At 34.5% G+C, this 21,875-nt stretch overlaps 1 protein-coding gene across 3 annotated transcripts; it reads right to left on the bottom strand.

Moving 5' to 3' along the window:
• Positions 1-411: 411 nt before the first annotated feature.
• On the bottom strand, positions 412-8,209 carry LOC131073164 (serine/threonine/tyrosine-protein kinase HT1). 3 transcript variants are annotated; one of them, XM_058009562.2, is made up of 17 exons: positions 7,961-8,208; positions 6,363-6,447; positions 6,016-6,152; positions 5,447-5,517; positions 5,239-5,277; positions 5,023-5,104; positions 4,760-4,875; positions 4,496-4,657; positions 4,223-4,264; positions 2,943-3,029; positions 2,731-2,817; positions 2,461-2,613; positions 2,155-2,318; positions 1,801-1,948; positions 1,487-1,609; positions 1,297-1,384; positions 413-980 (listed from the first exon to the last, which is right to left on the bottom strand). In XM_058009562.2, the coding sequence occupies exons 3-17, from the start codon at positions 6,062-6,064 to the stop codon at positions 781-783; spliced, it is 1,611 nt and encodes a 536-aa protein (XP_057865545.1). In that variant the 5' UTR covers positions 6,065-6,152; positions 6,363-6,447; positions 7,961-8,208; the 3' UTR covers positions 413-780. The 3 variants fall into 3 exon arrangements, with proteins under 3 accessions (XP_057865547.1, XP_057865545.1, XP_057865546.1); XM_058009564.2 differs by lacking the exon at positions 4,223-4,264 and having other exon boundaries at positions 412-980; positions 6,363-8,209; XM_058009563.2 differs by lacking the exon at positions 5,239-5,277 and having other exon boundaries at positions 414-980; positions 6,363-8,207.
• Between the last annotated feature and the right edge of the window lie 13,666 nt (positions 8,210-21,875).

Here is a 21,875-nt window from a genome sequence, read left to right as displayed (position 1 = left end):
TAATTCTAAATTACACTTAATTTCTAAAATTAACATGAAATTTAATTTATTTATATTTTGGATTTTTCGACTCATTATTCATAGGATTAGCTCCTTGTTTCACAGTTCATTCTCCTCCCCGCTTCTTTATAAGACCATATCGACATCCTATTCTTTCACTTTCCTCTTCCTAATGATAGATCACTAAGTGTGATTTGAAACTTGATGCAAAACACATATACAACTAATTCATAAGCAATCTTTATTTTAACATGAATTATGGAAAATTAATATCAACTATAAATCTACATTTATGAAAACAAAATTGATACCTATCCTCTCAACATCAATCAAAATACATAAATGAAATATAAAAGACATCCATATTATAAAATTGAAAGGTTTAAATGCCTTTTATTCTTCCACATTAGAAAACAACCACATTTTACATTGATTTGATACAATGTTTTCCCAAAACAAAACCCTAATCTTGGATGCAAACATCATAAAATGCCATTTTTACATATAATATACAACAGGACACTTATATCCTAATCAAACACATATTAGACATAAATTACTATCAAATTGTTGTTATCGAAATCCACTTGCAGGGTTTTTCACAGCTGACATACAAGAAAATGTGAAGGGACTGTTCATAATATTTTGTGGAATTTCAAGACCCTTGTAGATAATAAATTATAAACAATATGAAAGCATTGTCAACATCATGTAAAGATTAGTACCAAATCCAGCCTTAAACAAGGTGCTGAAGTCTTCTCTTTGCTTAGCTCTCAGTTTCTAACCATGATGAACGTGGGGAGGGTGACCATGAACCTTGGAACGAAATGACATGGCCATTGCACGTAATTGGTTGGCTATGTCTTTAAACGAAGGTCTTCCATTAGGGTCAGTTGACCAGCACTGCTCCATTAATGATCTCCAAGCAGGATCACACTGGTCTGGTACATGTGGACGCAACGTATTCCTCACTACACCCCCTGGGCAGTTTGTAAGAAAGCTTGAGAAGAGTTTCAAAAACTGAACATGAAAGAAAAAAAAAAAAAATCTAGAATCTTTTATAGTCTACAATACCAGTGGTTTGTATATGAGTCTACATATAACTTACAGTAATATGGGACTACTCCACATTTCTTGAATGAAGTACTACAAACGCTATACATCTACCTATCCCTGTAAAATTTGAACTTATGACTTACCTAAACATATATTGCTCGTCTTTAAGAACAATCTACAAAACTAAAAGATTACAAATAAATGGGAACTGTCACATAGTTCGCTATGTCAAGGACATACCAATGAGTGCTCCATCATGCAAATCGGCATATGGTTCCTTGCCTGTGAGGAGCTCCCACATTACTATTCCAAATGAAAACGCATCAACCTGAAGCAAATAAAGCAGACAAATACAAGGAACTTAGAAACTGAAGTCAGTGGCTCTACACATCAGTATTTACTATTTTAAGTACAATTCTTCATGTTTAACCTTCTCAGAAACCATGATGCTGCTGCCATTTAATAACTCTGGTGCCATCCATGGGAGGGTTCCACGCATACCACCAGAAACAAAAGTTTGATGTTTAATTTTTGACAGGCCTAAATCCCCAACCTGAAAATAAGCCATTTAAACATCAGGTTTAACAAAATCCTTATTTGCCCACAATCCATATTGACCGAAAGGATGGGAAGTGAAAGCAAACAAAGTTGTAATAATTCATGTACCAGAAACAGTTTCAGATGTACTAAACAAGAGAAGAACCACTAATATGAACACATACTGCAAGAAAATTAAAGTCATACCTTACATATAGGACGTTGAGGGTCTCTCGTGTTCACCAACAAATTATCACATTTCAAGTCAAAGTGCACAATATTCTTGCTATGTAAATATTCCATTCCAAAAGCAGCATCCATGGCAATTAACAACCTCTTTCTACGATCAATTGACCTGCGAACAACATTACATTTTGCAATATTTGTAAGCATTAGCTCCGCTTCTTTTTCCTTGGCAGCAACATTCTATGTCATGAGCTCTTCCCTTCTATTTATCCCAAATTTTGAATCTTAGTAATAGAGTCTACAGTGAAAAATAAAGCTAGAGTCCAATGGAAGAGATGGTAAAAGGAAATTAAAACTCAATGGCAGAAACCATACTTAGCTTTCCTTTGAACCATTTGTGTAACTGAGCCATCTACCATGTATTCTGTCACAGTTGCTAGAGTTCCCCCAGGGCCATCTGGGACAACACCATAGAAGGCAACAACATTTGGATGATGTGTTCGTGCAAGGATACAAGCTTCCCGCCAAAAATCAGCTTTCTAAATTCATTCCACTAATCATATTTAGTTCACCAAGCACTTCACAGGATATAGACTTTTCAGAGAAAACAGAATGATTGGTGCACAGAAAGAAACAATTTTTTCCACATTAAAGTAGACAAGAGGATTTAAGGACTCCCACCATATGATCTTGCTCTGATGGCCCTCCCATAATACAGCTATTTTTTATTCGCTTAATTGCAACATCTGTTCCCCTCCATTTTCCATGGTACACTGTCCCGAAAGTACCACAACCAAGTTCTTGCAGTTCTTCGAGGTCAACATTCTTTATAATCTGCTCAAAGAGTTGCATAAAGAAACGGCCTTTAGCAAACGGAAACCAATACCAAACAGGTCCTCTAACTTAAGAAAACAAAAATGAAAGATAAAATGAACATGCTAAATCTCTAACCTGCAATCCATGAGCAATAGCTTCACATTCAGCAATAACCGCATCACTGGCAGTTTCATCCTGGTCCGAATCATCAATTCTAACTTCCTACTCATACAAAGCATATATTAATAGTAAACAGGTCCTCTAACTTAAGAAAACAAATACCAAACAGGTCCTCTAACTTAAGAAAACAAAAATGAAAGATAAAATGAACATGCTAAATCTCTAACCTGCAATCCATGAGCAATAGCTTCACATTCAGCAATAACCGCATCACTGGCAGTTTCATCCTGGTCCGAATCATCAATTCTAACTTCCTACTCATACAAAGCATATATTAGTCACAGCTGCACACACAAAGCATATTTTAATAGTAATACATACTATTCTACTGATGCTCAAAGGATTCAATAAAAAGTTAAGAATTGAAAATGATATACATCATTGTCTGAATCTTGAATTACTATGGAACCCTTAACTATTGTGGAATCCTCATCTCCTACTTCAAGTAAGATGTTTTCATCAACTCTAATATCCTCAGTTACTGCACCCCATTTGCCATCTGACAGAGTTGAAGTGGGAGGAAAGTTTGAATTCAGTGTAGCTATCATCCCTCTGAAACATTGAGTAACTCTCCTTTTCTTTCCATGTTTAAATGTTCAGAAGTTAACTTGGGCTAAAGCAACTCCCACAACATCCAAATGGGAATAAAAATCATTAGAGTATCTCTAATCCATCTCCCCACGTCCTGCTTGGTCATCTGCTGGCTGGTGGAATAAACCTCTACGAATATTGTGGTTCAAAGGATCTTGTTTATGGTGAATCCCATCTTCTTTAGTACTAACAGGCACATGCATAGAAATAGAACTTGGAAGGCCATCAATAAATCTGGCATTTGAAAGAATACCTGAAACTGGATACAAGTGTCCATAATCATCATCAATCAGGCTCTTCCCCAAAAACTGTGCAGGGTGGAATTGAGGTCTGTTCATATCCTTGTTAACTGTTGAACGGAATCTAACATTGTGGCTATATATGTACAACTCTATAAATAATTCTATCTTGTATTATGTCTAGTCTACCGCCACTACATATTTGAATTTGAAGTTGATATGACTAAGTCAATTTGTCTCTGCAGGCCATTCTAACATTTCAAAGTAGCTTATTTTCACTTGTGATGTAATGATATTTTTACACTTCCCTCTTTAAACGTCCATACTTTTTGGGATTTAGTAAAATCTGTTAACCACTATCTAGTAGTATATGTACTAAAATATTGTGAACATTATTATGGCTTCTGCATGTTTCTATTTTTGCATCATTGCCATGCTTCAGGCTGATGTTTGTGGATATGAAAAAATACCTTATAAAACTAAGCCATATCAACTTTTCAAAAATGAGTCAAATTTTTTAAATAAACTAGCAGTTCAACCTAAGCACCAATACCGTCCAAACAATATAAAGTCAAACCAACCGATAAGAATCTAGTCGTATTAAAGAGAAAGATCACCTCAGATAGCTTTGCTCTCAACTCATTGGAATCTTTTGACACCTACTCATGTCAAACAGAGAAATCAATGTCCAAACCATTTTCTCGATGACTAAAATCTCAATTAAATTCATCCTACAAAAAGCATCCTTTTCAGAATTCATAGATAGGAATAAGATCATAAACAAGAAGCAATAAAAATCCTCACTAGCATACCTAAAGAACGACATCTAGAATTGAAACCATAATAATATCAATGTGAAGGCCTGCAAGCAGTACATTGTTTACACTTACAAGATTAAATGAGAAGACATCAGAAGTCATGTAGCCTGTGACTTCCTTTTGTGCTTGTCCCTTCTCTGATGATTCAGGGATAGTGGAAGGGAGCTGAGGTGGATATAGATACAGCACACTCAGTTTGTTCTCCTCAATAACCCTACCAGGCTTTTTGTTGAACTGGAAAACATAGGTTACTGCTTCAATTTCTTTTTGACATAGGGGAACCTTGCATCAATAAGCATCCATTTTTTCAGAAATAAAATCTTAATAGGCACTCACCATATCAGAAGTGATATCTTTAGCAGTCACCCCAGAAGGTGCTATGACACTCTGCACAAGGAATTTGTCATTGCATTGCATATCAAGCGTTGCTTCCTTCTGAGCTTGCATGGTTACTACACATCAAACCAACCCCAATGTAGAGAATATAAGCAATAGGAGGATCAAATTCCCACCAAACAAGTTCAGAAAACTCTATATTGCATCATATCCAAGTAAGAGATAAATACTCCGTGAGCCTTTGAAAATCTCAGGCATCAAACCTGTCACATTGCATGTGGCCTTAGGTGCCATAACATCTGTATTAGGTCGTACAGCATAATTCTTCGAAGATGTAGATTTAACCTGTCAAAACCAGCAGAACTTTTATATCATACCTTCAACAACTAATCTCACTATTCTAGAAGAAAATCTACAATTTGTCTGACAAAGTACAACTCTAGTTGATTACCACAAAAGGAGAACTAAGTAACTTTAACCTCATTAATCGTAACATTCCATTGTAGTAGCACATCCACCTTGGGCACTCAGACCAATTTCATAAGTACAAATGAAATAGTCCCAAAGGAATTGAAATTAGCAAAAATACTTGCTTCCATTTAATCACTTGATCATTCCAGATTATCAGAATGCCCATTGGTCACCAAGCAAGAAATTACTAGGAGCATAAAAAATAAGTACAAGTACCTTAAACGCCACATAATTGTCTGTATTATTGACCAATTGAAGGTAGCACGAACTCTTCTTCATCGATTCAACTTACCAACCATTTCATACATGAGAGACAGATGTCAATAATAAAGGCAGGGATCGCATACAGAATGATATGCATGTCTATTTGATTTCATTTCTCATTAAATAATATGAAAAATGATTGGCAAATGGCAAGTTGCGAATACAATGGTGAAGTGCAAATAAAGAATATCCTCTTACAACATGCATAAAACTAGTGCATTGTGACGGAAGAAACCAAAAATATGACAACTGAGTTGGGAATGAAACATGCCATAAATTTGTTGTAGGGCATGTTGGCTAACATAGACCAGTAGGTATGACAAATGATAAATAAGTAGCATCACACAATTATGATCAAATGAAAGGTTTCCTCTATATGCATGCTTGCATCCCTCATACAATTAATAATAATAACAAATAATTGAGTTTAAGATTGCAAAAGGGTGTAAATATCATAAACAAATTTGCTCGCTGTGAATCAGACTGCCAAATTCACTAATGCTGTGAAGAGATTTACTCACAGGAAAATTTGAGCTCTCCAGGCTGAATGGTGACTAGTTTGTTGGTCATTGTTGATCTCTATCCAGACAGCCCAGGACTTCAAATTTGGTCACCAATTATATAATAACTATGCCAAGCTCAAACCCTTAAGTTCCAGCTACAGCCCATATTATGTTGAACAATACAAAATTTCATGCAGTGAGCATACATTTATTTAAAAGCAGAAAATTTATAACCTTCCAACCAGAATTATAATCTCAAGAACTAGAAATAAATCATCCTTTTTATTTGAGTAATTATATCAATCTGAGACTGTTTTCAACACATTGAAAGACAAGATACAGTTACACTAAACAAGCCATTTTACCTGTCAACTAATGATGTTTGAACAGTAATTCCAACAAGGTCTGGTGGAGTTGATAAGGAATGGAAAGCATATTCCTTTACATACACTGTAATCATACAAAATGTCATCACTTTTGAATAATACAGGGCAGAATTTGGAAAAAAAAAACTAAATCTATATGAAAAAGTTAATTTCAAAAAATTCTTAAAAGCAATCAGATTCATAATCGTGTAATTGGAGAATCAAATTTAAGACCAAAATGCACAAGCATATCACGTCATTTTTACTACCTATCAAATAAAAAAAGTATGACATTTTATCCAATTATTGAACCATATTTCTTGCATATCACATGATTGTGGAACATTTTAACACCAAAAAGTGAACTATTAATTATAATCCCCGTGCAGAGGAAAACAAAAGTCCTTTAATTAATATTCTGATTTTGATTTCGACCAACAATTTAACATCTAAATTAGACCCAAAACAAAATGAAGCAAAATAAACTTTCATAATGTTGAACCCAAAAGTTCTTAAAATTCAAATATTGTGTAATTGTTCAGTAGCTATGGAAACAAGATTTAAAGTTTGCATAGCTCCTGAACAAAATAAAAACCCTAAATCCATAAAGATAACATTACTCCCAAAAATTTGCCGATGCACCTTATATACTATGTGGTTTCCTAACGATTTAGGTACAGAGAAGTAGAGGCCATACTGTATATTAAGAAATGGAAATAATTTCCAATATCAGTTTTAAATGGTCTGAATTTGATTTCCACCAACAATTGAATATAGAGATTGACAATCTGATGCATAAAACAGCAAATTTTTTCAAATGACAAAACAAAGAATTGTTTAAATTCGAATAACTGTTCGCGGATATGGTTCATAAAATTAGAACACTAAATCTGCAAGGATAACACAAAATTTTTGCCATGTCAAATTCAAATGGGGTGAACTCAAGTGGCAAATCGTCAGGGTTTTATTATAATGGAGACAGTTGTTTAAATCCTCAGAAAGCATGTTACATACTTAAAGTTACAAATTTTGAATGTTAAAATGAGCAAATCATCATATCTTATTTTAGGAGTGACATATCCCAATGGATAAGGCGAAGTGCAAATCTTGGGTGAATATAATAGAAGCAATATCACTCAATAGTAGCAAGTCATTTAATAAATAGTCTTTCTTTCATTTCAACCTACAATGTAACATATAAATTAGACAAAAAGATGAGTTGGAAGCAGAAAACTTTCAAAATTCAAATATTGTGTAATTGTTCAGTAGCTATGCAAACAGGATTCAAAGTTTCCATAGCTCCTGAACAAAATAAAAAACCCTCAATCAACAAAGATTACATGAGATTACTTCCCAAATTTTGTCCATGCATCTTATATACTACGTGGTTGCCTAACAATTTAACACAGAAAACTAGAGGCCATATTGTCTATGAAGAAATGAAGTTGCAAATGGTCTGAATTTGATTCCTGCCAACAATTAAACACAGCGATGAGACAAAAGCCTGAATCTGAAGCAAAAACAGCAAAATCTTTTCCCAAATGAAGAAGTAAGAAATCCTTTAAATCCAAGATTAGAGTAATAGTTTGAGTAGATACTTAAATAAAATTAAAACTCTAAATCTGCAAGGATAACGCAGCACTTCCCAATGCCCAAAGGATTGATCTCAAATGGTAAATTATCAAGGATCTTCTTTCTGGTCATTAATTGTTTTTTGTTTTAAATATAGATGATCGCTTTGTGAACATCTAATGTGCTTTCAGATCAATGGATATTTTGAACAGGTTGCGCCTGATTCGTTTTACGTTTCACGCTCTTTCACCATACATTTTTTTTTTCCGGTAAATTCACAGGCCTAGAGGACTCTTGACTTGCTTTTAATTCACAGGCCTAGAGGACTGTTGACTTGCTTTTAATTCACAGGCATACATTTAATACCGTTGAAATTTGTTTTTTCCCTAGTTACCGACCATGTTTCTCTGACTATTTACTTCTTATTCATTGATTTTTCAATTATTAACTTAAAAAAAATAAAAAAATAAAAATTAAAAGTTTCTCAATAAATTTCACATGTATCAATAGTCTTCATTTAATTAATTTTTTTTTTTTCATAATTAATTCATTTGTGAAAGACTATTAAAATCATTTCTGCCAAAATAAGATTTGTGGATGCACAAAGTTAGCTATAAAATATACTAATGCTCTTCCCCTATTTTAAATTAGCATATATATCTTAAATATAATATTTTTAAAGTACACCTAAAAATATCAAGACTTTTAATTTTTAAAGATTGATTTGTTTGATTAAAGTTATTTATTTATTTTGTTCTATTCTATTTAAATTAATTAATATTATATTGTATATAATTAGCATTACTATTGGTGTTTGAAATAATGTTATTGTTAGGTTTAGGTTAAGTGGAATGGTTAGGTTAAATATTTTATTAGGGAGAGAGTAGGGTTAAGGTTAGATTTGCATTAAGGTTATTTAGATTTCAATTAGGATTAGCTAATTGTTCAAGGTTTATGATTTAGGGTTTAAAGTATATTATTATTATAATAACAATATTATTATTAATAATTAAATGTCGATTACAAATATCTTAACCCAATAGAAATCTCTTATGAAAGACCAAACTTTTATATTAGAAGCCAACTATGGAAGACCAAGAGTCACAACTTAAAATTTACTTTAGATATCCCAATGAAAAACTGAACTTAGGTCATGAAAACCTAACATATCAACCAATTAAACTCAACTCCTTAGACATAGTATTATTATTTCATTATAATATTATTAGCTTAGATTAATTCTACTTTAGATATCCTTATGAAAAATTGAACTTAGGTCACGAAAACCTAACGTATCAACCAATTAAACTCAACTCCTTAGACAATGATTTATTATTTTATTATAATAATACTAGCTTAGATGTCTTTAATATATCTATCTTAAAAATGTTGAGAGATATCAATCTCGAGGTGCCTATTTTGAAAAAGTTTTTAAGAATAAATAGGCGCCTTGAGACTAATATCTCTCGATGTATTTAAATGGATAAGCTAGTAGCATCTGCAACGCGACATGTATTTAGTACATATGAACTTCAAATATCTAGCTCACATGTATATATCTATCTAGATATCTATTTATATTTTTCAAATACACAACCAACATATTAAAAGATAATTAATGAGACTTTTCATCTACAAAAATATTAATAGAAGAATTATCTTCAATAATGTATACATTACATAAATTTATTACATTTTCAAAGATTTGAGTCTCCTTCCTCAACTTTCCTTTTGGTGAGTTGTTTCCTCATTTTCATCTTTTCATAATGCTTGCATGAAAATGGTGGTGAGATTCTAAGTCCATCCAATGACCCAACACGTGATATAGCAACACATGTTAAGCTCTCACTTTCTCTCAGTCCTATATCAATAGTTGTCTTTGAAAGAGTCAATCCTTATGATTTGTGGATAGTTAATGCCCAAGCTAATCATAAGGGCAATTGACGTGTGCGCCCCCTTTGGATTGGTGAAATTGGAACTAAATTTGTAGATGCATCTTCAAATGGAATTTTAGAGTAATTATCAAGTTCAACCATGACATCTGTTGGTGGATCTAGTTGAGCCCTTCCAAGTTTGTATATGATATTCCAAATATATCATAATGCTTCATTCACAAGAGTTGCTTCTATCCATAGGTTAGAGGTCAACATGACCCTCACATCCTTAGCAATTAATAATTCAACATCCAATTCATCATTTTGACCTCTTGTTGGATTAGTTGTACCTTATGTACTTGCAACGCTATGAGCTATGGGTCTTTTGAGTATAATTTTTTCCTCTTATGGTTATGTACATTATCATTTGTTGCAAATAGATGGATATTATTATCAAACTCTTCCTTAAATGTTGGATGTGAATCTTAACAATACATCGCATAAAGACACAGTGCTGGAGCTAGAGCTAGGGTTTAGGGTTTTGAGATTCTACTGCAATTTATGCAATTGATATTTCTTTCCAGATTCTATGTTGTTGATTCCTATATGTTTTGGAGATGGGAAATGTTGGTGGGGGCCCAACGACCTCCCCCACCCCCTATGAATGATTTGAATATACTAAATCTTGGTCAGGAAAGGCCAGTGGGATCTTCTAAATCTTCACCCTATAATTTAGGATTTTTTTTGAAAACGAAGATCCCACTTCTTATGTTTATAAGTTTCTTGGAGGTAATCCCTTTAGGTCGCATAAGGGCAAAGCCTTGAATATCCTAGAGACTTTGTGTGTGGTGTGGGGTCTTGAGATAGATGTATCGGATGCTATTATGAATGCTACTATTTAGGATTTGAAGTTACATTGATCAATAAGTCTCTTGCCTTTAGATCTAATATAGATCGGGTTAGAAGTTGGGTGGATTCGGTGTGGAAGTTGAAAGGCAGAATTAAGATTAGTGTTATGGCTAATGGTCTTTTCTTGTTTAGTTTTGTTACTAACGAGGATTTGTTAAAATTTCTAATTGGAGGCTTTTGGACCTTTGGGGTTAACTTTAAGAATGTATTATCTCTTTGTAAATGAAAACCAAGGTTTGACGCCTTGACTGTTATGGGTTCTATTGTTCCCACTTGGATCCATCTCCCTAGTTTGCCTTTGGAGTTTTGAAATATTGGGGTTTTTCAAGGGATAGCAAACTCTTTTGGTCAGTTTTTGGTGGTTGATCATGTGACTCAACAAAAATCTCATTTGATTTTTGCCCAACTATGTATTAATGTGTTGGTTAATATGGTTTTGTCTACTAGTGTCTCCTTGAAATCTAAGTTTGGATCTTGGATACAAGTTATTGAGTATGAGAATGTGGTTTTGTACGACCAAAATTGTAGAATAAATGGTGATTTGAGCTTTGAATGTAGAAGACAACATGCTAGAAGGAATCAACTAGCTATTGATAGTAATCAAAATGCCTTGAGATAAATATTTGGTGGTACAAAAGGGGTGGGATCAACAAAGTCACTCCTGCAGACTAAGAATGCTACTAAAGAATTCAATTAGAGAGATACTAGCTCCTTAGAGGATCCTAATAATGCTATGAAGGAGGTGAAAGGGGTTGGAAATCAAGAAATAATGCAAGATTGCATTATTGGTAACAAGGAAATGTCATAAAACATCCTGTAAATGGTTGAAAAATAGGAAATACCATGGGATAGTATTCTTAGAAATAAGGAAAGGGTGCAAAACATCCAAGTTCATCAAACTGAACCCTCTGGGGATCCTTCTAATCATGTCATAGAGACTCTTGTTCAGATCCTTATGGGAGGAAAAGTAGGTAATGGCCAATTTGATGCCCTTAATGTTTCCTTGGATCTAAATGAAAGTAACCAAACTACAAAAAATAAGAAGGAAGGCGTTCCTAACCCTGTCTTTGGAGATCAAATAGATGAAGAGACTAAATTAAGAGGTTAGTTAGACAATTCTTGTTCTTGGAATGGAAATGACATTATTTTAGAGATTAATAGTAATAAGGAGAATGAGATTGAGATCAACAATGGATCATGTCCCCTAAGGGATAAAGATTGAAAGGAACAACATACTAATTATGAAAAAAAGGAATTCAAGATTGAGAAGTGTCCCTCAAAGTTGGAGGTTGGATACAAGGATCTGAAAGAATTTGGATTTGCTTGGTTATGCTTCTACCCCACCACAACACAAACTATTTAGGCTTGAGTTGAAGAGGAAGACTTTTATAAGGAATGGACTCAAGTGAGAGGGAAACAAAAAAAAAGAAAGAAAAATAAGGTTGATGTTGGAGGTGAAAGTAAACCTGGTCGGCCTTCTCATAGAGAAACTAGAATGATAAATGCAACAAAATAAGTTGCTAGTGGGAGGCAAAAAACATTGGATAACCTCTCAAAATCTAAAAAAAAAAAAGAAAATAATTAGTGGTTTGACCTCACAGATCTATGAGGTTCTCTGTAGTAGGGTTAGTGTTCATGCAAAGTTTCAATAGTTATGAAGATTCATTCTTGGAACATAAGAGGGTTGAATAGCCCCTCTAAACAACATATTTTGAAATGAACGTTGATGGAACAAAAAGTGGATATTTTGCTTCTCCAAGAGACTAAGATGATTGAATCTATAATATTGCTAAAATTATTAAAGAAGATATGGCCTAATGATAATTTATTTGTTAGTGATTTAGAAGGGACTTCAGGTGGCCTTGCTACCCTCTAGAATCCTGCTAGATTCTTGGGCACTAAAGGGGATTGATCTAAGAATAGCATGGTTATTAAGATGAGCAATAAGCTGACTATTCTAGAATGGAATCTGTAAACATTTATGACCCTAAGTCAAATACATCTAGAGTTATCCTATGGGACTCTCTAGCTTCTATAATCTTGAAAAATCCTGATGAGCACTAAATATTGGGAGGTAACTTTAATTCTCCATTGTTTTCCTCAGAAAAGCAAGGTGGAGCGAATAATTTTTTGATAGCATGGGAGATCTTATCGATTACTTGTCCATTATTGGCTTGGTTCATATTGATCTTCAAGGAACTCTATTCACTTGGTCTAATAGGTGGCAAGGGAATCACCCAATTCAAGTTAATTGGGCCATTTTCTTGTTTCGAATAATTGGGACATTTTGGCCTCCCTTTCTTTATCAACTCTTCCTAGGACTAGTTCGGATCATAATGCTATCCTTCTCAATTGAGATGATGATACTAATAAAGGTCATCTTCCTTTTAGTTATGACATAATGTGGAATTTTCATCCTAAGTTTAGATGCCTAGTTGAGAAATGTTGGAACTTCCCTTATACTAGCACTGTTATGTTCCAATTTATAGAAAAGTTGAAGGGAATAAAGGAAAATGTGAAAGGGTGGAACAAATATTTTTTGGGGAATATTTTCAAAGGAATAAGTTTCTTGCTAATAAATTAAAAGAAAATTAGTCCAAAATGGATCTTGGGAATAATGATCTAAACCTGAATAATAAGGAAAAGGAATTGAGAACTGAGTAGTGTAAATTGTCAAAGGAAGATGAGGTTTTCTAGAAACAAACATCAAGAGTTCAATGGTTAGAAGAGGGAGATAGAAATACAAACTTTTTCCATCAGTCCACTATGAAGCATAGACGTAAGAATAAAATTAGGAGTCTCCAAAAAGATGATGGTAAATGTTTATTAATGAGGAAATAGAGATAACTAAGGTTGTTGTTTCTTTCTTTGTTAATTTCCAAAATACTAATGTGCATCCCCAATCTGATTTTGATGATCTTCTTGATGTGATCCTAGAGGTTATCAATGATGATGATCTAAAAAATGTAGTTAAACCTATTTCTATTTAGGTTGTTAAAGAGGTCACGTTCTCCTTTGAGGGCATTAAGCCCTAAGACCAGATGGGTTCCCACCTAAATTCTTCTAGGAGTTATATGTTGGCTTCTGATCTTTTCAATATTGTCAGAGACTTCTATAGGTAAGGTAAATTTATAAAGCAAGTGAAATCCACTTTCAATGCTTTAATCTTGAATCTATGAAATATTATAGACCTATAAGATTGTGTAATAAACTATACAATATTATTTGTAGAAGCTAGTGGTGAATAGGATTAAATAAAAATGATTTGATAGAATTGAAAAGGATTTGTGAAAGGAAGACATATTCTAGATGCCACCCTCACCACGTATGAATTGATTCACTCAATGGGTTACAATAATAAACCTAGGATGATGCTAAAGATTGATATCTCTAAAGCTTATGATAGGGTCTCCTAGCCTTTCTTAGTTGTAGTGTTGAAGAAGTTTGGATTCAAAGGAAGATTTTTGAAAATGTTGATAGAATGCTTCTATATTCTATCCTTTTTTGTTGGTGAATGGATTTCCTCAAGGATTTTTTTCTTGTAGTAGGGGCCTCAAACAAGGCAGCCCCCTCTCCCCTTATTTATTTATCATTATTGTTGAAGTTCTAGGAAAAATTATTAAAAATATCTTGATCTTAATTTTCTAAAAGGGGTTAATGTTCCTTCCTCCTTACAACCGTCATCTCACCAACAATTTGTGGATGATACGATTATTTTTGGTGTCTTCTATCGTTGAAGTGAAATGTTGGAAGGAGATTCTAAAGAACCATGTAGAGGCTTTAGGGCAATACATTAATTACAATAAAATAAAACTAATTCAATGAATATGAATGGGATTCTGTACATGCCTTTGATGAGGATTCTTTAGATGATAAAAGCGCTGACAGAGATCCATAGATCAAAAAAATTTGGGATCCAGTTGAGGAGAGTACTTCAATGATAGATAGGTCACCTCCCAAGCCCCTATTATGAAGAGGATAGTACTGACGATCACCTTGATTCCTCCATACTCACCCTAACTGACACATCCTATGAACTTAACCTGATCGATGAAGCAATGCCCATTATTTATCCCGAACTCATTGATTGGGACCAACAAGATCCCCGACACCTTGACACCTTCCAAAACGATGACGTGATCATAGACTTTCTTGAATTACAAGATGACATACCAACCAGGGATCACAAAGTTGGGTATGCTATTGAACTTAACAACGTGACTTACTTTGGAGAGAATGCCAAACCTTTCAGTCACAAAAATATTACAATCAAAATAGGATCCTCAAGTGAAAACCACACTATGGCACTTGTGGAGACCAAAAGAGTAAGAACAAAGGACGTATCCAATGGTGAAAACCTCTCTGAGGTGCCAAAGATGGAAGGTTTGGCATTCTCCCCTTTAGCACTAATCAGGAGACATCTTCTATTCTTATTGAGGAAACAAAGGAAGTCAATCTAGGGGCACTAAAAAATCCACACATACTACATCTAGAAGAATCACTAACTCCAGTAGAAGATCGTGATTTTATAGAGTTCTTTCGCAAGCAAAAAATTAATTTTGCTTGGTCCTATGTAGACATGCCAAGCCTTGATCGAGAACTAGTAATGCATCATTTAACAATAGCATAAGGAGACAAACCAATAAAACAAAAGCTTAGAAAGATGCATCCTCAGATCGCAGTATTGGTAAAAGCAGAACTCAAAAAGCTATTAGATGTGGGTTTCATAAGACCCATTGACTATGCAGAATGGATCTCCAACCTTGTACCCGTGGTAAAAGCAACTGGGGGCATCCATATCTGTACATATTTTAGAGATCTCAACAAAGTATTTCCTAAAGATGATGTCCCTCTTCCAAATATTAATATGATCGTAGACCTAATAACAAGACATATAATGTGATCACTCATGGATGGATTTTCAAGATACAAACATATAAAGATTACTCTAGAGGATCAACACAAAAAAACTTTTACATGCCCATGAGGTACATACTATTGGAATGTCATGCCATTCAGTCTCAAGAATGCAAGAGCTACATATCAAAGGTAAATGACAACCATCTTCCATGACATGATGCATACACTAATGGAAGACTACATGGATGATTTACTAGCTAAATCATTAACAAGAGAGGGACACCTTGTCGTACTTGACAAAATTTTCACCAGAATAAAGCAATATAATGTACGCCTTAATCCAAAGAGTGTGTTTTTGGAGTGACCTCTGGGAAGCTCCTAGGATACAATGTCTCAAATAAAGGAATTGAGGTTGATCCAATAAAGGTCAAAGAAATCATGGAAATGCCACCTCCTAGGAACATCAGTCAGTTGAGGACATTACAAGGGAGACTACAATCAATCTGATAGTTCTTTGGACAATTGACTGATAAATGTCATCCCTTCATACATCTGCTTCATAAGAATGTTCCTTTCAAATGGGAAGAGAATTGTCAACAAGCATTTCAACAACTTAAGGATTACCTAATAACGCCACCATTACTGACACCACCATCTCCAGACAGGACATTATTTTTATACATATCAGCTATAGCTACTGCCTTTGGAGTCTTACTTGCACAACATAATGCAGAAGGCAAAGAATGTGCAGTATACTACATTTCCAGGGCACTAGTCTGGTATGAACTTAATTATACCACTATTGAACGAGCTTGGCTTGCCGTAAAATTAGCAGCAACCAAACCGAGGCATTATATGCTCACACATAAGATACAACTCATTGCCAAGATAGATTCAGTCAAGTATCTACTTAGCAAAGCAGCGCTAACATGCCGTTTGGCAAAGTGGGTTATGCTCCTCAACCAATTTGACATAGAGTATGTGGACCAAAAAGCAATCAAAGGGAAATTCATTATAGATTAGTTGGCCGCAACACCACTCATAGGAGACCATCCACTCATCTCAAATTTTCTAGATAAGAAAATATTCACAGTTATGCCAGCACAACAATGGTAGTTATATTTTTGATGGCTCATATACTAGACATGGTTTAGGAGTTGGCATTCTTTTTATCACACCTCAAGGTGATAGCAATCCAAAATCATATAGGCTCAAATTCCCATGCATGAATAACATAACATAATATGAAGCCTTGATCACAGGACTATGCATGGTCGTACAATGGAACTTAAAGGATCTACAGGTTTATGTCGATTCACAACTAGTAATCAGACATGTCAATGATGAATACCAAACTAAGGATGATAAGATCATGCCTTACAAGAAAATGGTTTATAGCTTCAAAAAATTATTCACAACTATCAGTTTTGAGCAGATTCCTCAAGATCAAAACTGAGTTGCAGATGCAATGGCTACCATAGCCTCTCTCCTCGATCTTCCACATAATTCAACACACTACGAGTTCTTAGTTGAACAACTTTGGTTCCCCTCTTATGATATCCTATAATCGGAGATGGTATGTCAACTCACTAGTCTTGATTCCCCATGGTATGGTGAGTTTTACACTTACCTACGCGATCAAATCCATTCACCTAACCAATCAAACAACCAATGCAAAACCTTCATACACCAATCCACTTGATAAACTATTATTATTGAAACCCTATACCGATGATGTCTCGATGGTACTATCCTCTGATGTTTAGAGCAAGGTGAGGTGACCATATCTTTAGAAGAAGTACATGAAGGTATTTATGGGGCTCATTCAAGTGACCCTTCATTGGCTAAAAAGGTCATATGGGCAGGATACTATTGGCCCTCTATTGAAAAGGACTCCTACTACTTTTTCAGATAGTGAAAGAAGTGCCAAGTTCACGAAGATTTGATACATGCACCAACATAGAAACTACAACCCATCACGACACCATGGCCCTTTTGTTAGTGGGGACTTGACCTTGTGGGTAAAATCCATCCATCTTCATCCAATGGTTATAACTTTATCATTACTACCACATAATAATTCACAAAGTGGATCGAAGTCATTCCACTTACCCAAGTAACCGACAAGAAGATCGCCTCATTCATCCTCAATTACATCATCTGTTGGTAGGGTGTACCCATGTCCATCATCACAGATAACGAGATTCATTTTAAAAATCAGGATGTCCATGAACTATGTGGGACGTTTCATGTCCAACACCATTTCTCCACCCCATATTACCCACAAAGAAATGCTCAAGAAGAAGCCTCCAACAAGAACATATTAAGGATCCTCAAGAAGACTATCAATGATGTCGATCATGATTGGCACATTCATCTGAATCTAGCACCATGAGAATATCGAACTAGCATTTGAACCCCTACAGGCGCAACCCCATACTCACTTGTTTATGGAGCAGAGGTCATCCTTCCTAGTGAAGTAGAATTACCATCCCTATGGGTTTCCTTGCACAATTTTATTACTGATGAAGAGTATCAAGTCTCCCATCTTCAAGACTTGGAACTGCTTGACGAGAAGTGACAAGCTGCCTACAATCACCTAAAAGCATATCAGCAACGCATGAGCAAAAGTTACAATCACAAGGTCAAACCTCACACATTTGAGGTAGGAGATCTTGTTCTCAGAAAAAATCCATGCAATCAACTAAATCAAGAACACTGGGGCAAATTCGAATCCAATTGGCTGGGTCCATATGTCATCACTACAGTCTTCGGGTCTGGGGCATATACGTTAGAAACTTCAGAAGGAGAACCACTGGCACATCCAATCAATAACATGCATCTCAAAAAAATTCATACATAAGCTGTGCAGAGCATCCGACTCATCAAATATCCGAAAATACCAAAAACATTCAGAAAATGTCTTGAAAAAAGTACAAAAAAATGAAAAAATCAAGAAAATAGTAGAGAAAAATCATTCATCCAAATGGTGAAAATCACTTTGGTGGCACTTTTGATAAGTACAATGATGAAACCCAGGAAAATAGGTGCCATTCGTAAAGGTTGGAGCTCCATTGTCTTTCAGACTTGCTGTGATCACATCCGTTGCATCCCTTCATACATCATTTATACCATGTCTTGGTATAGATTTGCAATCAGGGTTATTACCTCATAAGTCATGTTTTCACACCCACACCTAACTAGGGGAAATTTTATTAACCTAATGATAGGAGTGGATTACCCATGTGCGTGATTTGTTGAGTTACTCATTTAAAAAACATCCTGAAATAATCCAAAAATATTCATAAAATCTCATAAAAACACAAAAACATCCAAAACATTCAAAAACATTGCAATAAAATTATTCCTTGTACATTAACATCGAGCTAGACACAAAACAACATTTGAGATACGTACAAGATGACCAACTATTAGATCAACAAACAAACAAACATCTGAACAACACATACACAAAACTGTTTTAAACAAGGATGCATCCTTCCTTCAAACAAACAAGACATGGTGACATATATCTTTCACAAGAAGATGTTGTTTAAGCCAATAGGCACTTGGTCAAATTATTGCTTAGTATATCAGGTTCCTATGCTACTCCAGGATATCCACAAGTGATTAGAGTAGCCAAGATGGTTCCAGATATCTTTTTCTTTATTTTTTGTCTGTGGATTTGTACCAATGATGTTATGGGGCATGTACTAATGGTGTCTATGTGGGAAGTTCACTAAGCTACGAGATCCTATGCTAAAATATGCAGTCATGGATCCTTGTGGGCTTGTTTACTACAATGTATACGTCAACCATCTGCATATGAACCAAAATGGAGGGTTACTTTCCTTATTTGCAATGTTTATTTACAGGTGCAAAGTTCTAACTTGGTTTCTGATAGCTCAGCCAAGATCGGTACTACCATGCTCAACGAGGATACAAAGCACAATGAATAAAGCCATGGATTGCCATCCCATCTCATTTGTATATATTGCATTCCATTGCATATAACCCATTTCAAGAATGCAATTAATTAGGTATGATATGAAAACTTCGCTATCAAAGGCTTACCGTGCACAAACATCATGGTGGAGTATTCTAATACATCATCTCACATCTCCATGTCATCTTTACATTTGGCTTTTCTACCTCATAAAGGATATAAAGCATTTGTAAATAGTGGCATTTTCAATGCATTTAGGTCAATTCAGTTTGCATTATCCTTCATTTCATTCATTAAGTGCATTCATTAGGTGCATCCCATTTAATTCATTTAAAGTGCATTCATTTAATTTACTAAGTTGCATTCAGTTAATTCATTTAATACATTCATCTTCATCTCATTTTAAATACATTTTTAGTTGCATTAGTTACTTACATCCATTCATGTAGATTTCTTTAAATACATTCATAAACATTCATTTTATATACATTTGCATTCATGTATGATTCATTTAGGTGCATTCATTTTATTACATTCTATTAGTACATTCATTAGGTGCATTCATTACATTTCAAAATTCACATAAATCTAGTTCATATCATCATTTCATTTTATCATCACATCAATATTATCTATCACTATCATCATGTACTGCACATCCACACAACGTTTCATCCATTGCATCACATATATATTCATAAGCACATATTACTATCATAAATACAATCATTTCCATAAACATTTTAAATATATCATCTTACATCTATTTTACATCATCACCACGTCATTTTACATCATAAAAAAGTATACATCATTCATCACATTGTCAACATCTATATTCTGCATAAACATACATATTTATTTCATCTACATATCATACATTCGAATAAACATTATCATAAATCACACTATTATCATATCAACATCATACATATAGATAGAATCAACATCATCACATACATCAAATATAACTTGCATATACATGTCAATATCATCATATCAACATCATACATATAGATAGAATCAACCTCATCACATACATCAAATATAACCTGCATACAGATGTCAATATCATCATATCAACATCATACATATAGATAGAATCAACATCATTGCATACATCAAATATAACTCGCATCCACATGTTAGTATCGTCATATCAAATCATGTCATCATCATGCATAAAACAATCATGTCATCACATAAATACATATCATATCATTGCCACCAAAAATGAGATCTCATCATATATCTCATCAAAATAAAGTACACATGTATCATAATACAATGATGTCAAAAATATCTGCTACCAAGAGCCATCCAAGTATCTGTTGGTAATATGGATGAATTTATTATGTGTTGCATTGATGTTTTGTCATTGATGTCAACACTATTTGTTATGCTTGGTTACCAGTAGAAGATCTTGTGTTACCAGTATGGGTTTAAGGTTTAACCTGCAGAGCTTTCATTGAGAAACCTTGACAGAATGCTAAGTGGTGTTGGTGCGGCTTCTATATAGAATTTAGGATGCAGAAGGTGATCCTTGATTGTGCCTCAACTAATTGAAGACATTGCTTTGGCGTGGTGGACCCAGATTAGGTCTGGTACCCATCTAGGTTATGGAGCGGTATCATGTTAACGTGTTCTCTACATGTTACCGGGATGATTTATGGATTGGTTATTGTTGTTTTCGTCTAAAGCTGACATGGCATATCATTGTAATATGGATGTATGTAATGATCTTATTGTAATATCTTTTAAGTGGCCGACCTAATTGGTTTAGGCCTTAGGGTTTGTATAAATTGATGTAAGATCTCATTGTAGATTGTGTGTCGTGGTCATGGAATGCAATATCATATGCGAAGGAGATTTGGTCGATCATAGGTGATCGAATTGGGTTTAAGAGGTCAAAGGCCTTTGGTATTGAGCTTAACTAGGACTATAATCAGGCATGGTAGATGCTATCTCTAGTAGTTCATTATTCTAGATTGTTGTCCAATTATCTTGAGGTGGTTATAACCTCTTTGTAGTTAGTGAGACTCTTTTGTAATGAGCAGTATGATCTAGGCAGTGTGTCTTCTTGCATGTGCAGGCCCCTCATTGTATCACATAGTTTCTGTAGAAGTATCATTTGACTGTGGGTAGGCTGCCCACCGTGGTTTTTCCCTTTATCAGGTTTTCCACATACAAATCATGGTGTTATGTGGTATGATTGCATTGTGTTAATTCTCTATTTCATTCTTAAGTTTTATTTCTTACCGATATCTGTTTCTGCTATTTTCATACTCAATATTTATGTGCTTCGGTTAAAGGTTATTAAGTGGTTTGATTGATATAATCTGTTAACAACTG

Source organism: Cryptomeria japonica, chromosome 1 (assembly GCF_030272615.1).
Source record: "Cryptomeria japonica chromosome 1, Sugi_1.0, whole genome shotgun sequence".
Taxonomy (NCBI): Eukaryota; Viridiplantae; Streptophyta; class Pinopsida; order Cupressales; family Cupressaceae; genus Cryptomeria; species Cryptomeria japonica.
Note: the sequence above shows the minus strand (reverse complement) of the source record. Positions and strands in the feature narration are given on the sequence as shown.